The sequence below is a fragment of the Rhinopithecus bieti genome, unplaced genomic scaffold, assembly GCF_001698545.2.
Source record: "Rhinopithecus bieti isolate Rb0 unplaced genomic scaffold, ASM169854v2 scaffold_11964, whole genome shotgun sequence".
Taxonomy (NCBI): Eukaryota; Metazoa; Chordata; class Mammalia; order Primates; family Cercopithecidae; genus Rhinopithecus; species Rhinopithecus bieti.
The window spans coordinates 1,072,495-1,095,325 of record NW_016807677.1 but is presented as its reverse complement, the minus strand read 5'-3'; the positions used below and the strand labels follow the sequence as shown (position 1 = coordinate 1,095,325).

The window sequence follows — 22,831 nt, the reverse complement described above, 5'->3', positions numbered from 1 at the left end:
AGGCTTTAATTTTAATTTATGTTTGTGCACAGCCCTTGGCCCTCTTACCCCCACCCTGCCAGCCTTGGAGAGCCAGTTCACACCAGGACCAAATCCCTGGAGAGAGAAGCAAGGGTGGGAGTCTGCCAGATACAAAGTGAGAGGCTCTGTGCTTTATACACACATCTTTAAACAGCAGGATGGAAAGATGACCTGCTTGAGGGAGTGGAGGCGGGTATAGTAGGTGGCTAAAGGGTAGTACTTTGAGCTATTTCTCTAGCCTGTCACTGCCCTGGGCAAAGCACAGCCAAAAAGCTGGTTGAGAGTTTCCTTTGCCAGCTTCAGGATAGCCAGAGATAGCCAGGAAGGCTAACCTGTGAGTAAACACCCAATTCATGGAGCTTGTTTTGGTCCCAAGCCTTCAATTCTTCCCAGACTCCCTCAGAAAGAGGCGTGGGACAGCCAGCTCCCATCCACAGGGGCTGCAACCACATGAGGGTCCCCTCCTCCCAGGGTACCTGCATCCCCAAGGGCATGCCTCCTGGGGCTCTGATGGGCCCACACCAGTCTCCCTGCCCCTCCTTCTGTGTTCCAGCTCCTCCCGGACTTGCGGTTTGTGGAGAAGCTGAGCCCAGCCCTGTAGATCCAGAAATCAAAGTCAACACAGTTCTTCTGGCTCTGGAAGCTGATCCTGAAGCATCAGAGGGAAGTATCCCTGGCTCCTCCATCCTCCATTAACCTTCAGGGCAACTTGCCATGTAATCTTCCCCTACCAATGAGAAGTGCCATCCAGCCTCCCCACCTCAAAATGCACACACACACACACACAGCACACATACTGGGCATAGTGTGAATATGGTTAGTGGAAAAAAATACTATTTTTATAAAAAATCAAACTACTTGCCTTTGCCAAAATTAAAGCATGTGGCATGTGGGCCCGAGTTCTGGTCCCCTCACCTACAGAGCCTGGACAAGACAAAACTCCACTCTCTCTGGTTCTCATGGAGTCCTCCATGATCATGCTAGTTGGATTTCTGTGCTTGGGGAAGACTGGCCCTGGATCTAACATGTAGCTGTAGAATGATCTAGAATGATTATGGATAGGGCTGGAGGGCTGGGCAGGAGAAGAAAATTCTCCAAGGCCAAACTAAAGAAAGGGGTTCTGCAAAACCAAAGCTTAACACAGCCCCGCAGATTAGCATCAAGTCCACTTCTCTGATAATTATGCCCTTTGGGGCCACCAGCCCAGTCTTGACATCAAAGACAGCCCTGAAGCACCAACTACAAGGGCCGCCTGGGGGAAGCTCCCTGCCTCCAGCTCCTAAGCACAGGAACCAGTTAACCTTCCTTCTCTCTTATCTGATCTGGTCTTCTCCCCACCCCACGCCCAGCCTGCTGTCCTTATTCCATGCCTCTGTCCATGACATTCCCCAGATTCCTCATGAATTCTTGCAGCCACCCATTCATCTACTCACTGATCATTTAGTGAGCTTTTATTTACCCTGAGTGCAGAAGTGGGGATGTGTGGATGAGAACGATCCAGTGCTGGCCCGTGGGAACTGCAGTCGTGTGGGGAACACAGACACCACTCCATACCAGAAACACACACCACCGCAGCAAACAGCCAGCGCCAATGCTCTCTTCCACCTAATAATCGCTATAACCTGTGCTCAGCAGTGTCCGGCAGTGTTCTAGACATTATTCATATATTGATTCGTTTAATTCTTACTCGAACCCTATGAGTCCATTTTACAGGTGGGGAAATGGAGGGAGTAAACGACTCGCCCAGCTAGTAAGCAATGGAGTGAGTATTAAATGCGGGTAGTCTGGTCCTAGATTCTAGGCTCTTAATCACCACACTTCACTTGATTCCATGAAGTCGTCCCTACATCAATTTGTCCCCCTTCCTAAAGTCAAAGCCCTCACTGCCTACAGCACACATTTAAAGCCTCCACTGTAGCTAGAGTAACACTTTACTGGATACATTTATACTGTGGGGGAAGCATGTCTGTGTGGGGTTAAACACACAGGTTGAAAAAACAGACTCTGGTTCCAGCCCCACCCTCTGCTCAGTGTGATTCAGAAGGTATTTTGCTTCTCTGAGCCTCAGTTTCCTCTTCTGTAAAGTGGAGAGGGGAAAACACATTTATGGACTTTTGTGATGATAAAAAGAGATCCTGTATGGAAGTTTCTGAGCCCTGTACCTGGGATATAGTAAGCACCCCCCAAATTGTAATGCAAAAATTACCATTATTTAATGGATATAATGCTTAGTCCATAAACTTAAGTATATAGGGAACACCACATTTCTTTATGTTCTTTAAATCACCTTAAATCTGACTCTACTAGATAGGCAAGAGATTGTCCCCAACATTATTGGGGCTTCTCCCAGGGTATGCCAAGGTCCGGGGTACCTCTGGTCCTCACCAGCCCATGGTCCCTGCCTGAATGATTGCTTTGGCTCTTGGGCTGTGCACCTTGTGACTCATTTGAACACAAGAACCCTGGCCTCAGTCCCGGACCCTGAAGGGCCCCACACAGCCACCCCTGCGGGGTCCAACCGTTTCTTCTGGCTGCGTCCAGGGAGCAGTCTTCCGCACGGTCCCCAACCCTGGCATCCTTTCATCTCCTCTTTGTTCTTTGCCCTCAGAGGCTCTCCTCCCCAGACAAAATACCCTTCCTAACCTTTGCTATTAGCCTATGGTTTTACAAAAGACAGGAGGAGCAGCTGTCTTCCAGGAGCTTCGAATTCCCATCCTGCTACCAGCTCTGAAGTCTGGAGATATAATGGCCTAGCCATCTGCTTGGAACTGAGAGAAGGAAAAAGTACTGAGCGTAAAAGGCAAATTAATGTCTCAAAGAAAGTCTCCTGCTGCATTAGCTGTCAACACGCCAGAGCATGGTTCTTGTCCTAGGTACACATCAGAACCACCTAGCGAGCACTGAAAAGGCTGATGCCCAGGCTCTACTCCTGGGAGAGTCTGATTCAGTTGATTTGAGGCTAAGCATTGGTGTTTCTTTTTTTTTTTTTCAAGATGGAGTCTTGCTCTGTCGCCCAGGCTGGAGTGCAGTGGTGCGATCTCGGCTCACTGCAAGCTCCACCTCCTGGGTTCACGCCATTCTCCTGCCTCAGCCTCCCGAGTAGCTGGGACTACAGGCGCCCGCCACCTCGCCCAGCTAATTTTTTGTATTTTTAGTAGAGAGGGGGTTTCCCTGTGTTAGCCAGGATGGTCTCGATCTTCTGACCTCGTGATCCACCCACCTCAGCCTCCCAAAGTACTGGGATTACAGGCACGAACCACCGCACCTGGCCAGCACTGGTGTTTCTAAAGAAGCTCCTCGGGGATTTAAATGGGTAGCAGGCTTAAGAACGCTTGCTTTAAAGGTTCCATGAATAGAAGTCTTATCTTCCCCAACTAAACCATCAACCCTGAGGAACAAGAATCGTTTCATACAATCAGTTATGGGACCTTAATGCTCAAAGGGCACTCAGAGGTCACCTGGTCAAGTTGCTCCAATTTACAGCAAGGGAAACAAAGGTCCTTGGTAGAGAAAGGAAGAAAACGCAGCAGAACCCCGGCAATGTGCAGAGATGAAGAAATTGGTGATGGAAAAATCCCACAGTTTTGTAAATGGAGGCCTAGAGGTATTTTAAGGACCTGAGGTCCTCTCTTGGGGCTTCCATACCTGTTTTCCTGTGGGAGACACAACCCCACAGAGGTAAAAGGAGCCAATAATGAGGGACTCGCAATCACAGCAGCTGTAATGAGATGAACCCACAACATGGTATGAACCCCATCTCCCAACATCAGCCTCAAAGCGAGGCCAGCTAGAATTCCGATGGAGTCTTTAGCCAACTCATGCAAGAAGGAAAGAAGGAAAGTCCCCATACACATGCTTCCTGAAATCAGGTCCTCCAGGGAGGCAGTGCTCACTGTTTTAGTCACACAACGCAGGAACACAGACCACAAACCCTCTTCTCATCCCTCGTCCCCTTGCCACCTTTCGCAGGTAAGGTGCTTCCAGCCTTGCCTCAGGACTGGGTCAAGCAAAACCCCAGCAGTCAGAAAGGATGGGGCTTCCACTGCACTCGGTGTCTGATGGCACCCTCACACACCCAGTCAAGACCACCAGCGTGTGGGTCTTCAACACTCCACACAGAGACGTGCCAGACCAAGACCAAAGACACTTTTTTTTTTTTTTTTTTTTTTGCCAAAGCATCACCAGAACAATAACAAATCACTCCCCAAGACCAATCTCAAGATCTTGTTGAACTCAACAACCAGCTCAGGCATCTCTACTTTACCCAGTCCCCACAAAGCGAGCACCCGTCTGCCGCAGCCCCAGGACGCTTCTTACCTGGGATGATGGAGACTGTGTCTTTCTCCCAAGACACAACGCTAACGTATTCCTGCACTGAAGAGGGGATGAGGCACTTGAAGACGGCCACGTTGCCACGCATTGACCTTTGATCCTCCACCCGGACGGTGTAGGGTTCCCTGAAAACTGCAGAGAGATTGGCAGTAGGGAAGAGAAGAGTGTCACAAGGATGTGGTGAGGGTCCCCAGAAAGGAACAGAGAGTCAGCTCAACTCCCTCTGCTCCTTCAGCCTCACCTTCTTCACTTCTTCCTTCCCCCCTCCCTCTTAGCCAGCCCGGAAGCCCCTGCCATGATCTTGTTCTTGTCTGGGCAACTCCTTCTCCATCAACCTCCTCCCCATCCTACTGGGCAGGCTCTTCTCCCTCAAAAATATCTGGCCTCCCTCTGCAAGACCATCCATCCAAATTCCAACCTTTCCCATTTCGGTATTAGCAAATCATATTAGATTTTAAAAGCCTTGAGGGCAGCACCTAAGCCCTGCAATGTTATATTTACCAAAGGGATGTGCAGGTAATACGGAAATACGCTAGAATTCCCCTAAGAAAACCAAACCAGATTTCCTGAATTATTGTTAGACCCAGGGTGGCAATTATTTTGGACACAGTGACCATAATGCACCCAAACAAAACCTGTGACACAGGCTCTAACAACTGAGTTTTGGGCTTCTTCAATGTGAAAGGCAGGCTGGGAAATGTAGTTCAGATCCTGAACTTACAAGGACAAAGGGAGAGAATGTTTGGGACTGTGATTGTCTCTGAGCACACAGAACTCCAGAGACATGGACACAGTCTCCAAGATTCTCCAAAACAGAGCATTCTTGCCGCTTTCTCCCCGCTTCTGACCCTGGCTGCAGCCTCTAGAGCACCCCTCCCTGACCCCCAACCTTGTCCCTGCTTTCAGAACCATCCCTTCCCCCACAGTGCCCACCTCCTGCCTCAGCTGGCTTCTGGGGCACTGCCACCTGCAGCCACTGCATGTGTCTGGCCCCTACAGGCAGGCAGACCCAGCCCTAGGAATGGGACCCAGGCTTCTGCCTCTGCCTTGTCCTCCCCTGTTTGGCCTCTCCCAGGCCTCGCTTGATCCTTCCACGCCCTTCTCTGCCAAGTAAAGCTGGAACATCCAGAGCCCTGCTGCCTTCCGACCTTGTACCTCAGCAGGCACCTGGGCAGCGTGCCCTCCTCCTCTCCCTGCGATGGTTGCCAAGGTGACACTTAGGGCCCTGGCAGCCCATCCCCACCCCCTGACTGTGCACCTGCAGCCCCTCTGGCATCATCAAGAGTCTCTTAATTTATTGTGTTTCCAGTCAGCCTGGCTCTCCCTGGCCCTCCCTCGGCCTTTATTCTTTCCCCTTCTCCAAGTTGTGGCTATGATGAGGAGGAGATGTAGTTGAGGTGGAAGAAAGAGAAGAAAGGAGAGGCACTGGTGGCTGTGTGGATCTGTGGTCCAGCCCTTCCATGGGTTTGGGCAGGGCCCTGACTCCAGATATGGGAGAGCACAGAGGAGAACAAGGAGAATGGACCTTGGAGGGAGGCAGGGTGGTGGAGTGGAAAGGGCGGGCTGGAGTGCACGCCACCCGTGATGTCCCAGGGAGTCAGCAGAGGTTTATGGTTAATGGCATCTAACAAGTGGGCCCTGCCTCCTCCACTGGCCAGCCGTGTGATCCTGGACAAGGGTTGGATAACCTTCTAGAGCCTCAGTTTCTTCATTTGTAAAAGGAAATCACCATAAGAGCAGCATATGAAAGGCCCAGCACAAGCAAAGCACTTTGATAATGTCACTTTTCATGATAGCTGCACGTCTGTGATTAACTGGCTGTGTACTCTTGGACAAGTGACTTAACTTCTCTTTGTCTTAATCTCTTCATTTGTAAAAACACATTTATATACTTACTATGAAAACTGCATCCTAACCTAATGAGGGGGAGGTGACAGGAAACATGGTCCCTTCCCCTTAACCCAATCCTCCACGCTGTGGAGGCCAGAGCTGGGCTCCAAATCCAGGCCTCAGGGCTCCCAGTCCAGCACTTGGTGTTGCATTGGGGTTGAGCAGTGCAAAGGACTTGCTCCTAAAAAGAGTCCATGGGGAGCCCAGGGAGAAACCCTGAGCAAATCTCTGTGTTCTAAGAGCTCAAGGTCTAGCCCCAAACCATCCGATGGAATGAGGCAGAGCTCTCACCCCACCTCACCCCTACACACTCCCGTTCCCAGCTACTTTAAAACTTGCTCTTATGAGAGGTATCCCTAAGGCAAAAAGACTCCAAAAAGTCAGAGAGGGTCTGTCACCACATGCTGGTTGGGAGGCCTTTCCCAGAACCACTCTCCTTGGTTGGCCCAATACAGTCCCTGGAAAAGATGGCGTGACCTAGGCCTGGCACCATTGCAGTGGGCTGGGTCTCTAAGTTGAAAAGCTCTTCTAAGTAGAAAACCATTCCCAAAACTTCAGTGCTTTATAATGATCTGAGACCCACTTTGCCACTGATTATGACACGCCAGTGTACCCTGATGTCCTAGTGAAGAATGGCTGATCTAAGCTGTCCCCTTGGCCTGGTGACCTAATCCAGAGAAATGAGACTTTCTTTTTTCTTAAAGTAGACCACCTGAGAAACCCTACTTCCTTCCCTCAATCTACTCTTCCAAAGACCAAAATCCTTCACTGCTAAAAGTATTTCATTATGAATTTTACCAAAATGCCTTTTCTCATGAGATATGTTATCCTCAGACATCCCCTCAGCAGTAGAACGGACAAAGAAAGTGTGTTCTAGCTGCATGATAGCACACTAGACGGCAGTGAGACCAACCAACCTCCTACCACACACGGCAGTAAGGGTAAATCCCATAAGCAGAATGGTGAGCAAAAGGTCTAGACAATATATACCATTGGACTCCATTTGTATAAAGTTCATAAATAAGCAAAATATCTATATTGTTAGAAATCAGAATAGTGGTGGCTCTTAGGGGAATAGTGTGGGAAAAGAAGCTTGAGGAAGGCTTCTCAGGTCCTGATGTATTTCCTGATGTATTTCTCGATCTGAGTGTTAGTTGAACTTTGTAAAATTTCATCAAGCTACATACTTATAATGTGTGCACTTTTCTTTATGTATTATTTTTCAATAAAAGGCTTCAAGAAAACCTCACTGTGGATTTTCTATAAGTCAAGGGCTGAAGTGAGCACCTCATTTAAATGAGCACCATCTCATTTAACCATCACATGTGGTGATACAGAGGTAGGTAGTTGCATCCACTTTGCAGATGAGAAAACTGAAGCTTAGGAAGGTGTCTCCTCGCCACTGCACTCCAGTCTGGGCGACAGAGTGAGGCTCTGTTTCAAAAAGAGAGAGAGAGAGAGAGAAAGAGAGAAAGAGAAAGAAGAGAGAAAGAAAGAAAGAGGAAAGAAGAAAGAGAAAAAGAGAGAGAGAAAGAGAAAGAGTCTCTTATGCCTATGGACACACAGCAAGTGGTAAACTAAGATTAAAAAGTGAACAGCAAAACTGTTCTTGGGAGAATGACTTCTTGCAAGACCCCCCGCCCCGAGCATGTTGCACACATACCCTCAGAATGACGGCACAGCCTTCTCCTGTGCCACTGGCGCAGCAGGCATCTTGTCCCTTACCTGCTTTGACGCGGATGTTGGGGCTCCGGATCTTGCCGGCAGCGTTCTCCGCGGTGCAGAAGTAGTCATTGTCGTGAATAAAGCTATTGAAGGCGGAGGGGGAGAAGGGGTAGAGCTGCAGCGTCCCGTTGGCGTGGACGTGCCGGATGTGCGGCACGTCGTAGATGTCGTCCCCCGTGGCCAGGTACCATCGAAGGGCCGCGCTGGGGGAGCCCGCGGCGGGGCAGGGCACCACCACCCCCACGGAGCTGGAAAAGGTCACCTGCTGCAAGGAGTCATTTACAAAGTAGAGGCTGGTGCCGACATCTTCAGGGCGGGCTGCAGGAGAGGCAAGGGGAGAGACTTGGTTAGCATGGGCTCTAACAATACTCACACAAGCCACGGAGGCTTGCGACAGGCTGCACTCATTCACCTGACCTTCAAGCATCAGTCATTCAGTAAGCACCTATTGGGCACTGACTATATAGCAGGCACTGGCAAAGGTGAATCAGAGACAGTTCCTGATCCATAGAAAACCCCAGCCTTCAGGTGCGGGGGCTCATGCCTGTAATTCCAGCACTTTGGGAGGCCGAAGCGGGCGGATCACCTGAGGTTAGGAGTTCAAGACCAGCCTGGCCAACATGATGAGACTCTGTTTCTACTACAAATACAAAAATTAGCCGTGCGTGCGTGCTTGTAGTTCCAGCTACTCGAGAGCATGAGGCAGGATAATCGCTTGAACCCGGGAGTCGGGGGTTGCAGTGAGCAGAGATCGTGCCACTGCACTCCAGCCTGGGCAACAGAGCAAGACTCTGTCTCCAAAAAAAAAAGAAAAGTGAAAAAGAAAACTCCGGGATTTTTGGAATTTGTTCAGAATCACACAATTAGGTTACAGAACTAAAATGTGACCCCATTGCTCCTAAAGAGAGTTATAGTGCTCTTTCTACCATCTCACAGATGAAAGTTGCAAAAGGTCTCAAGACCATGCTCTGAGATGAATGGCTAACAGGAGCCGGGATGCTTGCCTGGAATGGAAGATGGAAGAGTGCAGGAGACCCTGATAGCCAATTTGAGAAATGTGTTGCCACAGAGGACTGAATGAGGGCCAGCAGAAGAGTGGGTGGATAAGGTCTAGACTAGGGCCAAAAGACCCAGCTTCTAAACCCAGCCCTGACACCATGTGACTGTGCAATTCCCTTCCTCACTCAGATCATCTGCTCCTTCACTTGGAAAGTGGAGGGAGAGGATGGGCAAGACTGCAAAGACCCCCTTCCATCTCTGACATGGTGCCATTCCAACCCTCAACCACATGGGAGAATGTTCTTATGATTACAGCTGGCAGTGGCAGGGCCACCTGACTGGGGGGACTGGCCATCTGTTCCTCTTATCCCAGCATCAGGCCTAGATATTTCCTGCTCTTATCCCAGTAGCCCTGAATGTTGGAATCAAGGGGTGCCCCCCTTCCTCTTGAGGAGCCTGCCCCTTTAAGAAATCCACTGCCTAGCAAGTGGACACCAACCCAGAGGAAGAGAGGGCAGGGTCCCAGGTCTCTAGCTGGAAACCACTCCCTCTCCACCAGGAAGATCAACGAGCAAACAAACCACTCCGCTGCTTGTTTAAAGAACGTTGCAGGGGACCCAACTTGACCTCAATTTCCACAACTTTATAGGATGGGGGAGGGCCCACATCCGGCCATATTAATATTCTTGGCTTAACTCTGAGCCGAGCCTCCGGGGAGAATATACCAGGCAGCTCGTTGAGGAAGGCCATTAAGCCTCATTGGTCAGAGCAATTCACATCATCTCATAAAAAGCTGTGATGAAGCCATTAGCAGATGTGCTGGAAAACACATTCGTGGGCTTCTTGCTGCGGTGTCAGGAGCATCCTCTTAGCAGCAAATGCATTTGCTGTCCCCACCAGGCACTGCACTCATAGTAGCTGAAAGGCACTTTCTTGGAGAAGGGAGCCACATGGCCTTGCCATTCTCCTTCTCATGCTGCCTACTCTTGTGACAGTCACAAAATTGGCCGAGCAACTCTGCTCTGCACAGGACCCTTAGAAGCTCTGGAAGCATGACCGACTTGCTATGGCTAGAGTGTTCCCCAAGAGCATGAAATCATGCCATTACTAACCAGGCAGCAAACTGAGGCTCAGGAGGTTTCTCTTAGAATACACACTCAGCAGGTCCCACTTCCAAGATTCTTCTCACTTTCTGAAAGCCTTCCTTACCGACATCCATTCAGCAAATATTTGTTAAGCATCTTCTATGTGCCAGGCACTGTTGCTAGGGACTTTACTTATACGACTTCTTTTAATTATCCCAACAACACTAAAACATAGGTACTATTAGTATCCCAGTGTACAGATGAGGAAACTAAGGCACTGAGAGATCAAAGCAACTTACCCAAGACCACAGAACCAGTAAGTGAGGGCACTGGGACACAAACTTGGGCAATCTGACCCTACAGTCACTGTCTTAACCATTCTGTGATGTATGACCACAGTATAACCACTGCAATAATAAAGAGGGGACTTTCACCTCCCTCAGACACAACTTGGCCACCAACTTCCATTTTCAGCTGGCCAAGAACACACAGGTGCACACACACATACATGCACATACACGACATGCACACTCCTTCCTGGGAGCGATTTCTGTTGGATTCTGGGTATTTCAGACAATACCTTGCTTTTGGGAACAGGGACATTGCTCGGGGGTCCTGGGTGCCTCCTGAGAAACCTAGTTAATCAGGCACTCTCACCCTGGCAGCTTCATGGATTTGGGAGCCAAAAATCCATCACATTACAGAAAGACTCTACATGGTGCCTGTAAATGGACTTAGGAAGCCGAGAGAATCCCTGACAAGGAGGAATTCAGGAACTGATTCATGTGAGAAGGTAAGTAAATTCTTAAGGCTAAGTATGATGTAACCCTCTGTAATGATAATACCTCCAGCAATAATAATAGCCACCACTGACTTCATTGTTAACTACAGGCCAGGCTCTGTGCCAGGTCCATTCTAGATACTGTATTTCTATTATACAGATATTATATTTAATCTTCATAATTCCCTAGGGGGTGTTATTGTTATTATTTCCATTTTACTGATAAGGAAATTAGGACTCTGAGAAGTTCACTAACTTCCCCCAAAGTGATACAATGTGCAAATTCCAGAGCTGAGGCTAGAACCCAGTTTTGCCTTGCCTCAGAGCTGGGGGATGTACCTCCCGCTCTACTGCAGAAACTCCATGGAAGACAAATCAAACCACAGAATATGGTTTTTCAGGCTGGGTACTTTCCCCAACCCTTCCTCCACCCCAACCATATTCCAAACACACATCCCACTCTCCTTCTCAGTGGCTGGAAATCCATTCCACTCTCCCTGCCTCCTGAGATGGCCACTTTCCCAGGCCCCTTCTGCTCCCTCCAGGAGCATCAACCACAATGACAGCAGCCTTCCTGCACTCCTGGGCCTCGGATCTTGCTGAAGCCAAGGACACAAGGTTCTCAGCAACTACAAATGGGGAGATTTAATTGATGAATGGACTGGGATTGTCCAGCCACCTGTCAGGACTGATGAAAAGGCAGATTTATAGCAAAAGGCAAGGAGCCTCATATTTCTCCCACCCTGGGATGTGAGCTTCTGTCTTCTGAGTCTGGGGGAGCAAGGGAGGATTAGACACACCATTCATTTCTGCGTACGGCTCTGACAGTGCATTGCCATTATGAAACATCACCCTCAGGTGTAAAACAATAGCATTTTGCACTTACATTGGGTTCATATTTTACCATCACAAGGCACCTGTCAGCTCAGAATGCAGAAACCCTTAAATAAGCATTAATTTAACCTGGCCCTACCTGCCAAGAGAAGGGAGTGAGCAAATACATAAAGAGGAAACTGAGGCAAGAGACCAGTAAATACCTCAAATCTCTGCTATGTGCCACATTGAAGGCTGGGCATATGGGCAGCGGGTAAGTGGCCACAGAAGCAATGGGTGTGTTCAGAACTCAAGGGAAAGAAGCGGGAGTAGTAGGAGCCTGACGTCCTCACTCTGGCCTCATGGAGTCTGGTGTGGCCTCTACAGCAGGGGCTTCCCCACCTTCTCAGACTTATTTGAATCTTCAGAGCGGTGACAAAGCCCCAGCAAGCTACCAGAGGGGACCCAGACCCCTGCCTTGAAGTCTGACAGAACTACCTCCCCTCTGGGGGTTCACACCTCACCTGCTGTGTGACCTCAGGCAAGCCACTTAGCCCTCCTGAGCCTCCTTTACAAAAGGGTAGGATGTGATTGCACCATCTTAGCTGCCTCCCAGAGCTGCCTAGTGGGTGGAATGGAATGGGGCAGTTCTTGATTCCCCATGAGGATGTTCTAATATGAGATGGGGATTGTTCACTCTCCCTGAGGGGTCGAGGGTACGTACCTAAGATTACTGCAGGGATGAAAGGGCACAGCTCCACCCTGCAGCCTTGCAGAATTCCAAGCCCTCTCCAAATGCTACTTCCTCTCAGCTGACTCCTGCACCCTTCAGTGTCCTCCTTCCCCAGTCATTTCTGATCCAGGGACCAGAGAAGACGTTCATCGCCTCAGGAGATATTTACCAAGCACCAGCCTTGCTGCACCACAGTATCCCAGATACGGTGGGAGGCATCAAGGAGAATGGCTCCACCTTCCAGGAGCTTATAAAGGAGACGGGGAACAGGAGAGGAGGTTAAACAATAGCACCTGGCCATGCGTGAGGCCAGCTGAAAGCACTGATTTAGCCAAGAGCTATGGGGAGGGAAGGGGAAAGTTATTCAGCAGCCAGAGAAGAAGTGTTGGGAAGAGGTAGGAGCTGAGCTGAGCTGGAAGACCTGGATAGGTGGGGTGACAAGGGGGGGCACTCCCAGAGAAGACAGCCCAACAACAGTGGGTGAGGCATGCATGTTAGGGGGCCCTGTGGAAACCTTGCAGGCTGGAGCAGTGGGTGGGTTTGGGGAGAAGAGGCGAAACCAGCTGGATTGAGTTTGGGCCTCAGTGGTGGAAGACAGTGGGGGTCAAAGGCAGTGGGGGATACTTGGAGGTTTGCAAGCTTGGGAAAGCAAGGTTTGAGGTGTCCAGCAGTCCCCGACAGTGGCACTTGAGGTTATGCAAGTCCTTGTAGTCCTCATGTCTAACTACTGTGGCATTTTGGTTGGACATCTATTTCCCTAAAGTCTTGTTGGCCTAAGGGTGTGGAGTCCCCAAAAGAAAGGAGACTAACATTTATGGAGCACCTTCTTGTGCCAGGCACCAGGCTTGGCCATCTAATCCCCACACAAAGGTATGAGGCAGAGGGACCGTTAGCCTCATTTTAAGGGTGAGGAAAAGGAGGCTGAAGGAGTTGACATCTTCTCCAAGATCCTACAGCTGGAAGAGACAGAGTCAAAATTCAACCAGCTCCAAACCCGAGCTTTTCCCATCACATCATTGAGTTCAAAGTTTGGGCTCTGATGAAGTTTCCCCTCATGTCTTCTCTCCAAGCTGGTCCCAATTTGGAAAGCAAATCCCCTGACAGAGACTCCTCCTTTCCCTTCCAATCTCAGTCACTCCCCGCAGCTCTTTCTTCCCTCTGCAGACAGAACCAGGCATATTACCGAAAGAAAGAAGAGGAGGGGGAACACTTCATAAATAGAGAAACACTCAGATCAACAGCAAAGCTTCTTCTGGTTAAAGGGGAAATGGATTTTAATAGAAAATGGAAGTTATGGGCTTGGTTGTCATGTGACAGACGCCCAGACTTCAGCCCATTTAATCTTCTCTGCCGTTTAACATTGAGCACCACCCCGATGCTGTGTTTCGTAAAACAGGCTCCAAATTGCTAGGAGATTAGAAGTGTGGAAATAGCACAGCAATATTTTTAAACCAGAAATCGCCCCCAGGCATTTGGGCTGCCTGCCCCCAGGGTCACCGCTGAAACCTAAGTATCCACTGCATCAACTCACTCGCCAGCCCTCCACCGCTTGGGTATCAGGATTAGTTTTGCAAAGGGAACTTCAGCCCCATGTATGTAACCCCTGGGGCTCCCACCCCACCTGCCTGTGTGGGATGGGGGTGTCTGGCTGCAGTGGGAGGAGCTGGCTGACTGAGGTTGCTCTGAGGCGCACACTGAATTACCCCCATGTCATCATCTGTAATCATTGTAAAGGACAACCCGAGGGGACTGAAATCTTAACACCTCGCCACCTCCACTGGGAGATGAGTCATTTTGTTCTCTTCCCTTACAAAATATTTACTCGTCTCATTCACTGGACTTTTCATCCAGGAGTATCTGCCAGTGCTGGGACCCCTGCAACATTCCCTCAGAGACAGGCAAGACCCTTCAAGAGGCAGCCTCACCCGGGCATGGCAACCATTTGTAGGAGAGGTTGTGGATCTTCAGGGTAGCAGGGGGCAGGGGACAGGAGGAAGGGTCAGGGCCAAGGGGAGAGTAGGTATCCTCTCCCCTGAGGGCCATTAGCTTCCTGAGGGCAGTGACTGTCTAGTCACCACTCTGTCTCCTGGGCACATACGAGGCACACAGTACAGTGGTGAAAAGCCCACCCTCTGGTACCAGGCTCCCTGGGTTTGAATCCCTACTCTGTCACTTACAAGCAGTGTGTGTAATCCCAGGCAAGATTGCCTCGCCTTTCTGTGCCTCAGTTTCCCCATGTTTACAAAGGTGGTGACAATATCTACCTCAAGGGTTATTATGGTTGGATGAGTTAATACATATGAAGAACTTGGGACAGTTTTTGGCGTATGTAAGTGCCTGGCACCACCTAAGTATTTGTGGCTGTCGTTTCAAGCATTATCATTATAGCAGGCAAGCAGTAAGTATTTGTGGGAAAAGTGAATCCTTGTGCAGCAAATATTTACTGCTCACCTATGATGATCATAATAATAACCTAAAACTGTCGTTCTCAAACATCAATATGCATAAGAATCACCTGGAGAGCTTGTTAAAAATGCAGAGTCTTAGATAACAGATTCACCAAGTCTGTCATAGGGCCAGAAATTCTATTTCTGAGACTGATGTCCTCTGTCTATACTGAGAGTAACAGTCCTTCGGAAAAGTAGATTTGCCATCCTGGACTTCTGTATTTCCTTTCCCAATGACAGACAATTGTCATCTGCTTGGCTGACAAGACCCTACCACCACATTAATTAACTTAATTTGGCGATCCAGATAAGCAAACAATAGTGGTAGAATCAATAGCAACAGAGCATTGCAGTAGCCACACAGCTTTTGCTAACTCCCAGGCCTTACGCAGAGTTCTTCATGCAGATGTGAGCTGGAGAGTTTTCTTGGATTGATTTGCAAGGTTGATTACTTCACTGTATTTCCACACAAAGGTTTTCACAGAAGATGTATTCTGTGCCCTCACTCTGATTGTTCTCATCCCAGAGGTGGAATAATTGGGTCCAGAGAGGATCAACCAGTAGAGTGATCCTCCCACCAGCTCACCCACCAAGTCCATTCAAAACCCAGAGGACGACCAGCCAGACGGTGTCTTCCTGCTTCATTAAAAACCTTTTATGTTGCATCCACATCTTGGAAATAGTCTGAGCCCAGACCCTGGGAAGGAGAAGGTTGAGTCTCCCAGACAGCATCAGAGCATGTACCACGCAGCCTGAGCTGGTACGGTCCTTGGACAAGAGGGAGCAGCAGGCCAAGTCCCATGCTCTCTGCCTGTGATGTCTACCCAATCTGGCACACCTGCTCCACCACTACCTCCCCCATCACAGTGCCTTGTTTGTTTGTTTTGAGACGGAGTGTCACTCTGTCACCCAGGCTGGAGTGCAGTGGCACCGTCTTGGCTCACTGCAACCTCCACATCCCAGGTTCAAGAAATTCTCCTACCTCAGCCTCCTGAGTAGCTGGGATTACAGGCATGCACAACCACGCCTGGCTAATTTTTGTATTTTCAGTAGAGATGGGGTTTCACCATGTTGGCCAAGCTGGTCTCGAACTCCTGACCTCAAGTGATCCGCCTGCCTCGGCCTCCCAAAGTGCTGGGATGACTGGTGTGAGCCACCATGCCTGGCTCCATCATTGCTTTTTAGCATTTGTTCTGTGCCAGGCATGGTGGGAAGCCTTTTTCTTGCATTATTGCACATTTAATTCTTACAACAGCCCTTGGATGTAGCTACTGTTCAAGACCCCATTTTACAGATAGGAAGACAGACTCTTAGGTCAAATAATTTCCTGGTGTTGCACAGTTCATGGTGGCAGAGCTGCATTTCACATCTTTATGCCACGACGTGTGGCTCAGCAGGCACATGACAGGCTAGATTCAGACCATCCCCACAGTGTGAGCACACTGTAGGGGAATTTTCTGACAAAAGAGAGCAACTGGGGTATGATAATTCAGAATTATTTGGGAATCTCCCTGTCATTAGACATTCCATCCCTCCCCCAACAAAACGCCGGCAGCTCCCCACCCTAGTCATTGAGATGACCAAAAAGCACCCCCACTTCCAATCCCCATGCAAAGCACAGCTCACGTGTCCTCCCTGTGTCCATCAGAAACACGGGTGGTTTTGGTGTTTGTTTTTAAGATTCTTAGCACAGACTTGGTTTCTGTGACCAGCAACCAGAAACCTGCGAGGTCCAGTGGAGACGCAGCTATCCTTCAACCTCCAAGGCCCTGCGCCATCAGTTCCAGGAGAAGTTATGAGCAACAGCTGACTGTCGGACAGACTCTTTAATCTTCCAGCCCTTTCCAGACAGGGCCTGTCAAAGGAAGGTCCCTTATGGCCAAAAGTTCTTTCCAGGGAGTCGGCTCAGACAGCACAGTTGTCCCCAGAGAATCCTAGATTTAGATTGTTAATGCTTGAGGGACTTAAGAGATTATTTTGTCCAATCTCCTCCATTCACAAGGCCTAGAGAGGTGGAGTCATTTACCCCAGGGACACAGCTCACCAGCATCCCAGCTGGGGCTACAGTGCTGTCTCCAGTGTTCTCTCAGTTCTGGCCACCCTGCTGTCAGAAAACTAGCCATTGCGGAACTCAGGAGCACCATGAAGCACTGAAACGATGTCATATGAGGGTGTATCAGAGCAACCAGGGATGCTGTGTGTCCAGAGGAGGCGCCTCAAATGGGCAGGACATCTGCCTGCCATAGTCGCAGGGCTGTCAAGTGGAAGAGGGCTTTGCCTTGCTCTGTGTGGCCGAAGCGGTGACATCAGGACCAGTGAGTAGAAGGTCCAAGACCACAACAGGGTTTGACTCATTCTAAGGATGAGCTCTGTCATAGTCAGAGCTGTGTGGCCAGGAAGGGGCTGCCTTGCAAGGAAGGAGTCCCTGTCGCGGGAAGTACTAGTGCAGAGAGAAAAAGACGCCAGGTGGGAAAGCTGCAGAAGGGGCCAACCTCTGATTAGGGTACAGATTCCACAGCCTTAAAGATGTCTTCCAACCTTGCAAGACTTTTACCCAAGATGATCACCTGAATCTCCCTCTCCCACCCCCAATGCAGGGGTCCCATCCTCTCTCATACCCCATGACTGCGGGAGGGTCACCCTAGAAGCAGGGTGTCCACCAGCCTTGACTCGGCAAGTTTTCAGGGATTCCAATGAGTGCTGTGACCTTAAATGGGGTCACATAAGATGGGACGGTGCCTACTGCTCTTCCCATAAAAACTGTGGATTCCCTGCAGGGAGAATGTCCCTTTGGGGGAGTTGGTCCAGAGGACTATGGACTACACTTGCATCTAAGAACCTTGGAGGGGGATGGGAGGAGGGGAGCAGAGGTAGGCTTCTTCCCACTCCCGCTGCCACTGGGGCCACAGGGGATCTGCCAAGTTTGCTCCAGGAAGACTATTGCCAGCCTGGCTGTGCCTCATCAGCTGTTCCCCATGATGCTGAAAAGCAAAGCTAGGAAAATTCTCCATATGTTGGGGCCCGCGGAGGGGGAGACAGCCACAAACAGCTGTGAGACCTTCATCGTTCCTGTATGATGAAATGACAGTAATTACGCCTCACATTTCAGCAGAGCATTCATAAGGCTAAAACGGGTTTGCTGTGGTTTTTACATGTGTGTGTTCATATGTTGCCTCATTCTGTATACAAAGCACTGTCACATGATGTACATTTTTATGCCCCTCATTCTTATTTATGCACATATAGAGTAACAACTGCTCTGTAGGATAGCCAGGATGGGTAATTTTGCCCATTTTACAGATTACAAAATAAAGGCACATGAACCATTAGGCAACTTACCCAGGTAAGACAGGCTGAGCTTTGTTTTTTAGGCCCATGGATAATGTTCTTTCCAACACACAGACAAACACACACACACACACATGCACGCGCAAACACACATGCATCTCTTTAGAATCAGTTTAATGGATATGCAACTAACTAGCATTTGAATAATTGTTGTTAATGAAGATGGTGACCTTGGAAACTGTCGGTGCAAGCATCATGTAGAGACAGGGTACAGGGAGTCGGGCAGGGCAGCTGAACGAATGAGGGGAGTAGGAGCTGGAGTGGCATGGGTGGTCCCCAAGGCTAATGCCATTCACGCTAAACCAGCACCCGACAAACATCTGTTTAACAAGGCACACAGGCTGTGGAGCCCACACCCTCCCCAACATGTAGGATCCCACAGGCCATGGCCTGCCATAGGCAGCACTTGACCTCTGGGTCACATGCTGCTTCCCTGTGACAGACTAAGTCATGGAGGGAAGAGAAGTCTCAAGGTCACAGGCTGCCAAGAGTGTTCTCTATATGCAAAACTGCCTGCAAAACAGAGGTTCATCTCAGCAGGGAGAGACACAGAAATACATCCAGCAACAGTTATGAGGGCTCGCTTTGTGAGGAGTGCTTACACAGGCTTTATGGCATGAACTCCAGAATAGTTCTTACTCTGACCAAACGTGGTAGAGATTTAACAACCAACCCCAGCCTTCCTTTGGCAGATATGGGACCAACCTTTGCCTCACCTCAAATCCAAGTCTGGAGCCAACCTAAGCCTTCTCTGTCTCCACTGATGGCCACGGGAAGGGAATGTGCTGGGCACCCAAGGGACACTCAGGTGCCCACATGGCCTCAACTATCTTACTGAAGGAGTCCTACATGCTACCCAACTAGGTGATGGATGGAAGGAGTTGACGTCCCCTGTCCTGGCCACTACTTAGTCTTTCTTATCGTTATAAAGTCTAAGCCAGCTGGCTTGGCAAAAAATGTGGCTGATTAATTAAACTGCTTAAGGAAGGATCTGATGACGCATTCTGGAGAGGGGGCAAGGAGAGGAAGGTAGAGGCAATGTGGAAGAAAAAGTATAGGTCTAATGTTTATTGAGCACTATGTTCTGGCTACTTGATATGCATTATCTTCTTTAATCCCATTTCAAAGCTGGAGAAAGTGGGGCTCAGAGAGGCCCAAAGTCACATGGCCAGTAAGTGCAGAGCCAGGATGTAAATGAAAGATTTGCCTTGACTCCAAATTTCTACCACACTAGTGGGTTGTAAACTTTTTTATTTTTCATTCTACTCCAATATATGAAATTGGAGAATGAATAAAAGCTCTGGTTGAAAGAATGGCAGTGAGAACAGGGCAGGTGGTGCTTGAAGCTCTGCCCTCTGGCCCTCCCCCTCTCTACCTCCATCCATCCCCTGAGGCTCCATCTTACCCCTTAGGCCTCTATACCACCTCCCTTGGAAACCTCTGTGGGCTCCGGTGGGCCAGGCCCCTTCTGGATCAGTGGATGTGCTGAAAAATACTCTGGGAAGGCTTTGGAGCAGCACCTGCCATGGTAGTATCCTCTCAGGGCCCTGGAAATGCAGACAAAACCATTCCCGAGGCCACACTCCCACTGCAGCATCCCAGCTGGCTCGCTAGGAGGGGCTGCTCAGCTCTCCTGAAGTGCTCACTCCTCAAGCATCACTCCAGACTCTTGACACACCCTTCCCTCAGTGACCGCAGTGCCTGTCCTCCCTCTGCCCTGCCAGAACCAACCCACATACCTGAAGCTGCCCTAGGAGAGGTGGAATGAGAAGCTGGTGCTATTTCTTTCATCTCTCTGAAGCCACAACCACCTCCCAGTCTAGGTGTTGACAAACCAAGAGGGTGAAAGAACATTCCGCCTCACTTCATACCCCCATGCCATCAGCCACTGCCTCACCACCTGCTGATGGCAGCCCTAGGCACCCAGTTCCCTGCATTCTAGGGGTGCACCCACCAGGAAATCCAGGCGGGCCCTGGATTTCTATAGCTAGTTTGCCCCTCCCTTCACCCTCTTCTTCCTGCAGCATGAGAGGGGCAACCCACATCCCAAGTTTGGTCTACTTTACGGTGTCTTGGCCCATTGCTACCCACCCTACTCCAATATCCCCAGTGCCACTGTCTGTCCTTGGATAGGGGTGGTGGGAGCTCTGGGGCTGCCTTGCCAGATGGTGAAGCCAGTGCTGAGCACTGGAGACACATATGGGAGGCAACAAAACCTAGGAGACAGAAGCATTACCAACACCAGTCCTTCTCCCAGCTCCGGCCCCACCCCCTTCCATGCAAGGAGGAAGCCACTGACTGGCTGCTACTGAGGTTGAGATCAAGATGCTACTCACAGAGGGCACAGCTTTTGGCCTGGCTAGGTGAGCATGCAAATCCATATGCAGATTATATGCAAATCTGGGGCATGCCCTTGGGTTCCTGGCGCCTTGCCATCGCTGCTGCCTGTAGCTCACACCCTATTCATGCACCTGGGTACCCGCTAGAATCGACTGGGCTGGAGCTGAGAAGGCACTTCAGGAACTAGGGGATCTTTTCTTGACTACTTCAGAGGTCCCCCAGAAAACAACTCCTCCAAGATTATGGAGGAAGGAAGAACCTCCCAGCCTGGAACTCATATCCCTGCAGAAAAGCTCTCTGAGCATCTGCCCTCCCCTCTCTTCATCTACAATTAAATCATCCTTCACCAGCCAGAGCAGGGTACCAAGTAAGTGGCAAGGATGGAATTCTAAGACACAGAGAAGGTCAGGAAGGCTTGAGTTCTGCACCTCTCTGTCATAGGCTAACAGCCCATGGGGTGCTCTGGGCAGACCTTGGCCCTGTGTTTGGGGGCTCCCAGCCAGCCTGTTGGGGGCCTGCTTCTCTAGCAAGCTCTCCCTGGGCCAAAGCCCTGTCTGCTTGCCCACCTCCTTTCTGATCCTCATCCTAAGAAAACTAAGCCTCTCTGGCCAGTCCCCTGGGATCTGTTCAACTTAAGCGCTGCCTTTGGGTCCACTGCTTACTTGCTTTTTGTTTCTAATTGAGCTCCCCATTCCACTGCAGAAATATATTAAAGGCAGCTGGCTTTGATGCCCAGAAAAAAGAAGCATCGGAAAGGCTTATCGGGCATCATGGCACTGCCAATCTCCCTCATGTTATTCTAGCAACTGGGGTCTCTCTGCCACTCACCCCCTCTCCAGTATTCACTGACCCTTCGCCTGTCTCCCCTAAGTTGTGTTTGCCATTTCAAGATTTTAAAAACACATTTCCCCATCGCCCCCCCTCCCTTTTTTTAATTAGACACTGAACAGAATGTTGGAGATTTTCTTAATGGCCTGACGAAGGCTTTTAATTTGGTCTTCTCAAGAGAGAAGAACCATGAGCCCCCATCGGAGAAGTTGGGGTGGGAAATGAAAAAATCAATGCAATCCATTATTTTGGCTTTTAGAAAACAGGAATTTTAGTGCCGGGGAAGCTTGTTCTTTTACACAGTAAAAATGCAAATGCAGGCAACACAGATGCTGGCACGCTGGATGGAACAACGGAGAGCGCCTCGCCGGGGTTCATCCGGCTGCCTAAACCTGGATTTGTTTTGGCAATAATAAGGCAGTTATTGGAGACTTGATAACCGATGATTAAAACCCCTTCCCAGTTTAGTTCTAGGGAATCAGTCTGAGCTCAGGCATCATTTTAAAAAAAGGTATTTTGAGAGGAATGGAAATAACAGAAGCTTAAAACACATTCAATAACTGCTTAATTCCATCCAGAGGATGCTCCATCTCATCCTGTTTTCTTCTCTCTCTCCCTGCCTCCTCCCGCTCCTCACAGATGGACGTACAAATTATTGCAAGAGGATATTGTTTTCTGTAACAGGCTCGAACATTCACATTTACATTTTCCTTGGTGCCGCGGGGGTGACTGGCAACGGGAGAGAAAATACACCAAACCCCATCTTTCTTGCTGTCTCCGCATCACATCTTCCCCGAGCCGCCTCTGCCACCCCCTACCACGCCACCCCAAGCAGAACAGGCCCCGGGGACCAGCCTGGCACCTAAGACCCAATTAAGGCACCAAGGAAAAGAAAGGCCTGTCTGGCGAGGTGCCCTGGCGCCCAACAGACGCTGGAGCCTCTGAATCGCAGGGGCACCAGGCTCTGCGGACCCAAAGGCCACTGAGGGGCCGCCACAACTGGCACCTCCAGCCCGCTTACAGGTCCAAGGCCACTGGCAACTTCCCTCTCGAGTTGGACAAGATTTTGCTCCTTGGCTGTCCTGTTGCCTTCTGGGTCTTTCTGCACCCCCACCCCCATCTGCTCCCGCCCTATCAAGTAGCTCAGCTTCATTTATTAATGCCAGGCTCCTGGAAGGGGGAGGGGAGCGTCCTTCCGGTATTTGCTGAGGGGCCTCCTGCAGTCCCGGGGAATGGGATGTCGTGGAAGAGGTCTCCACAGAGTGTTGTGGAGGCATGGGGGAGTTGGGGACAAAGCCGGGCTAGAGTGTGGCAGCGGCTTGGGCCTGTGCTTTCTCGCCTGACAAATTGGGAAAGGGGATGGGGGTTGGAGAGAGAGCTATCGAGAGAGAAACCCGCTCCTCACCTTATGTATTTTTAATATTAATGTAATTAAAGCTGCGAGCCGAGCCAGCCTGCGGGGGCGGAGGGAGCCAGGAAGAACCTGGGG

At 49.9% G+C, this 22,831-nt stretch overlaps 1 protein-coding gene across 1 annotated transcript in view; it reads right to left on the bottom strand.

Annotated features, from left to right (window-relative positions):
* DSCAML1 (DS cell adhesion molecule like 1) overlaps positions 1-22,831 on the bottom strand; it is a 368,693-nt gene that overhangs the window by 344,035 nt on the left and 1,827 nt on the right. Inside the window, exons 2-3 of the mRNA XM_017883085.1 lie at positions 7,969-8,286; positions 4,339-4,485 (exon numbers count right to left, since the gene is read on the bottom strand). Of these exons, the coding sequence (XP_017738574.1) occupies positions 4,339-4,485; positions 7,969-8,286 (465 nt within the window). The remainder of the gene's footprint in view (positions 1-4,338; positions 4,486-7,968; positions 8,287-22,831) is intronic.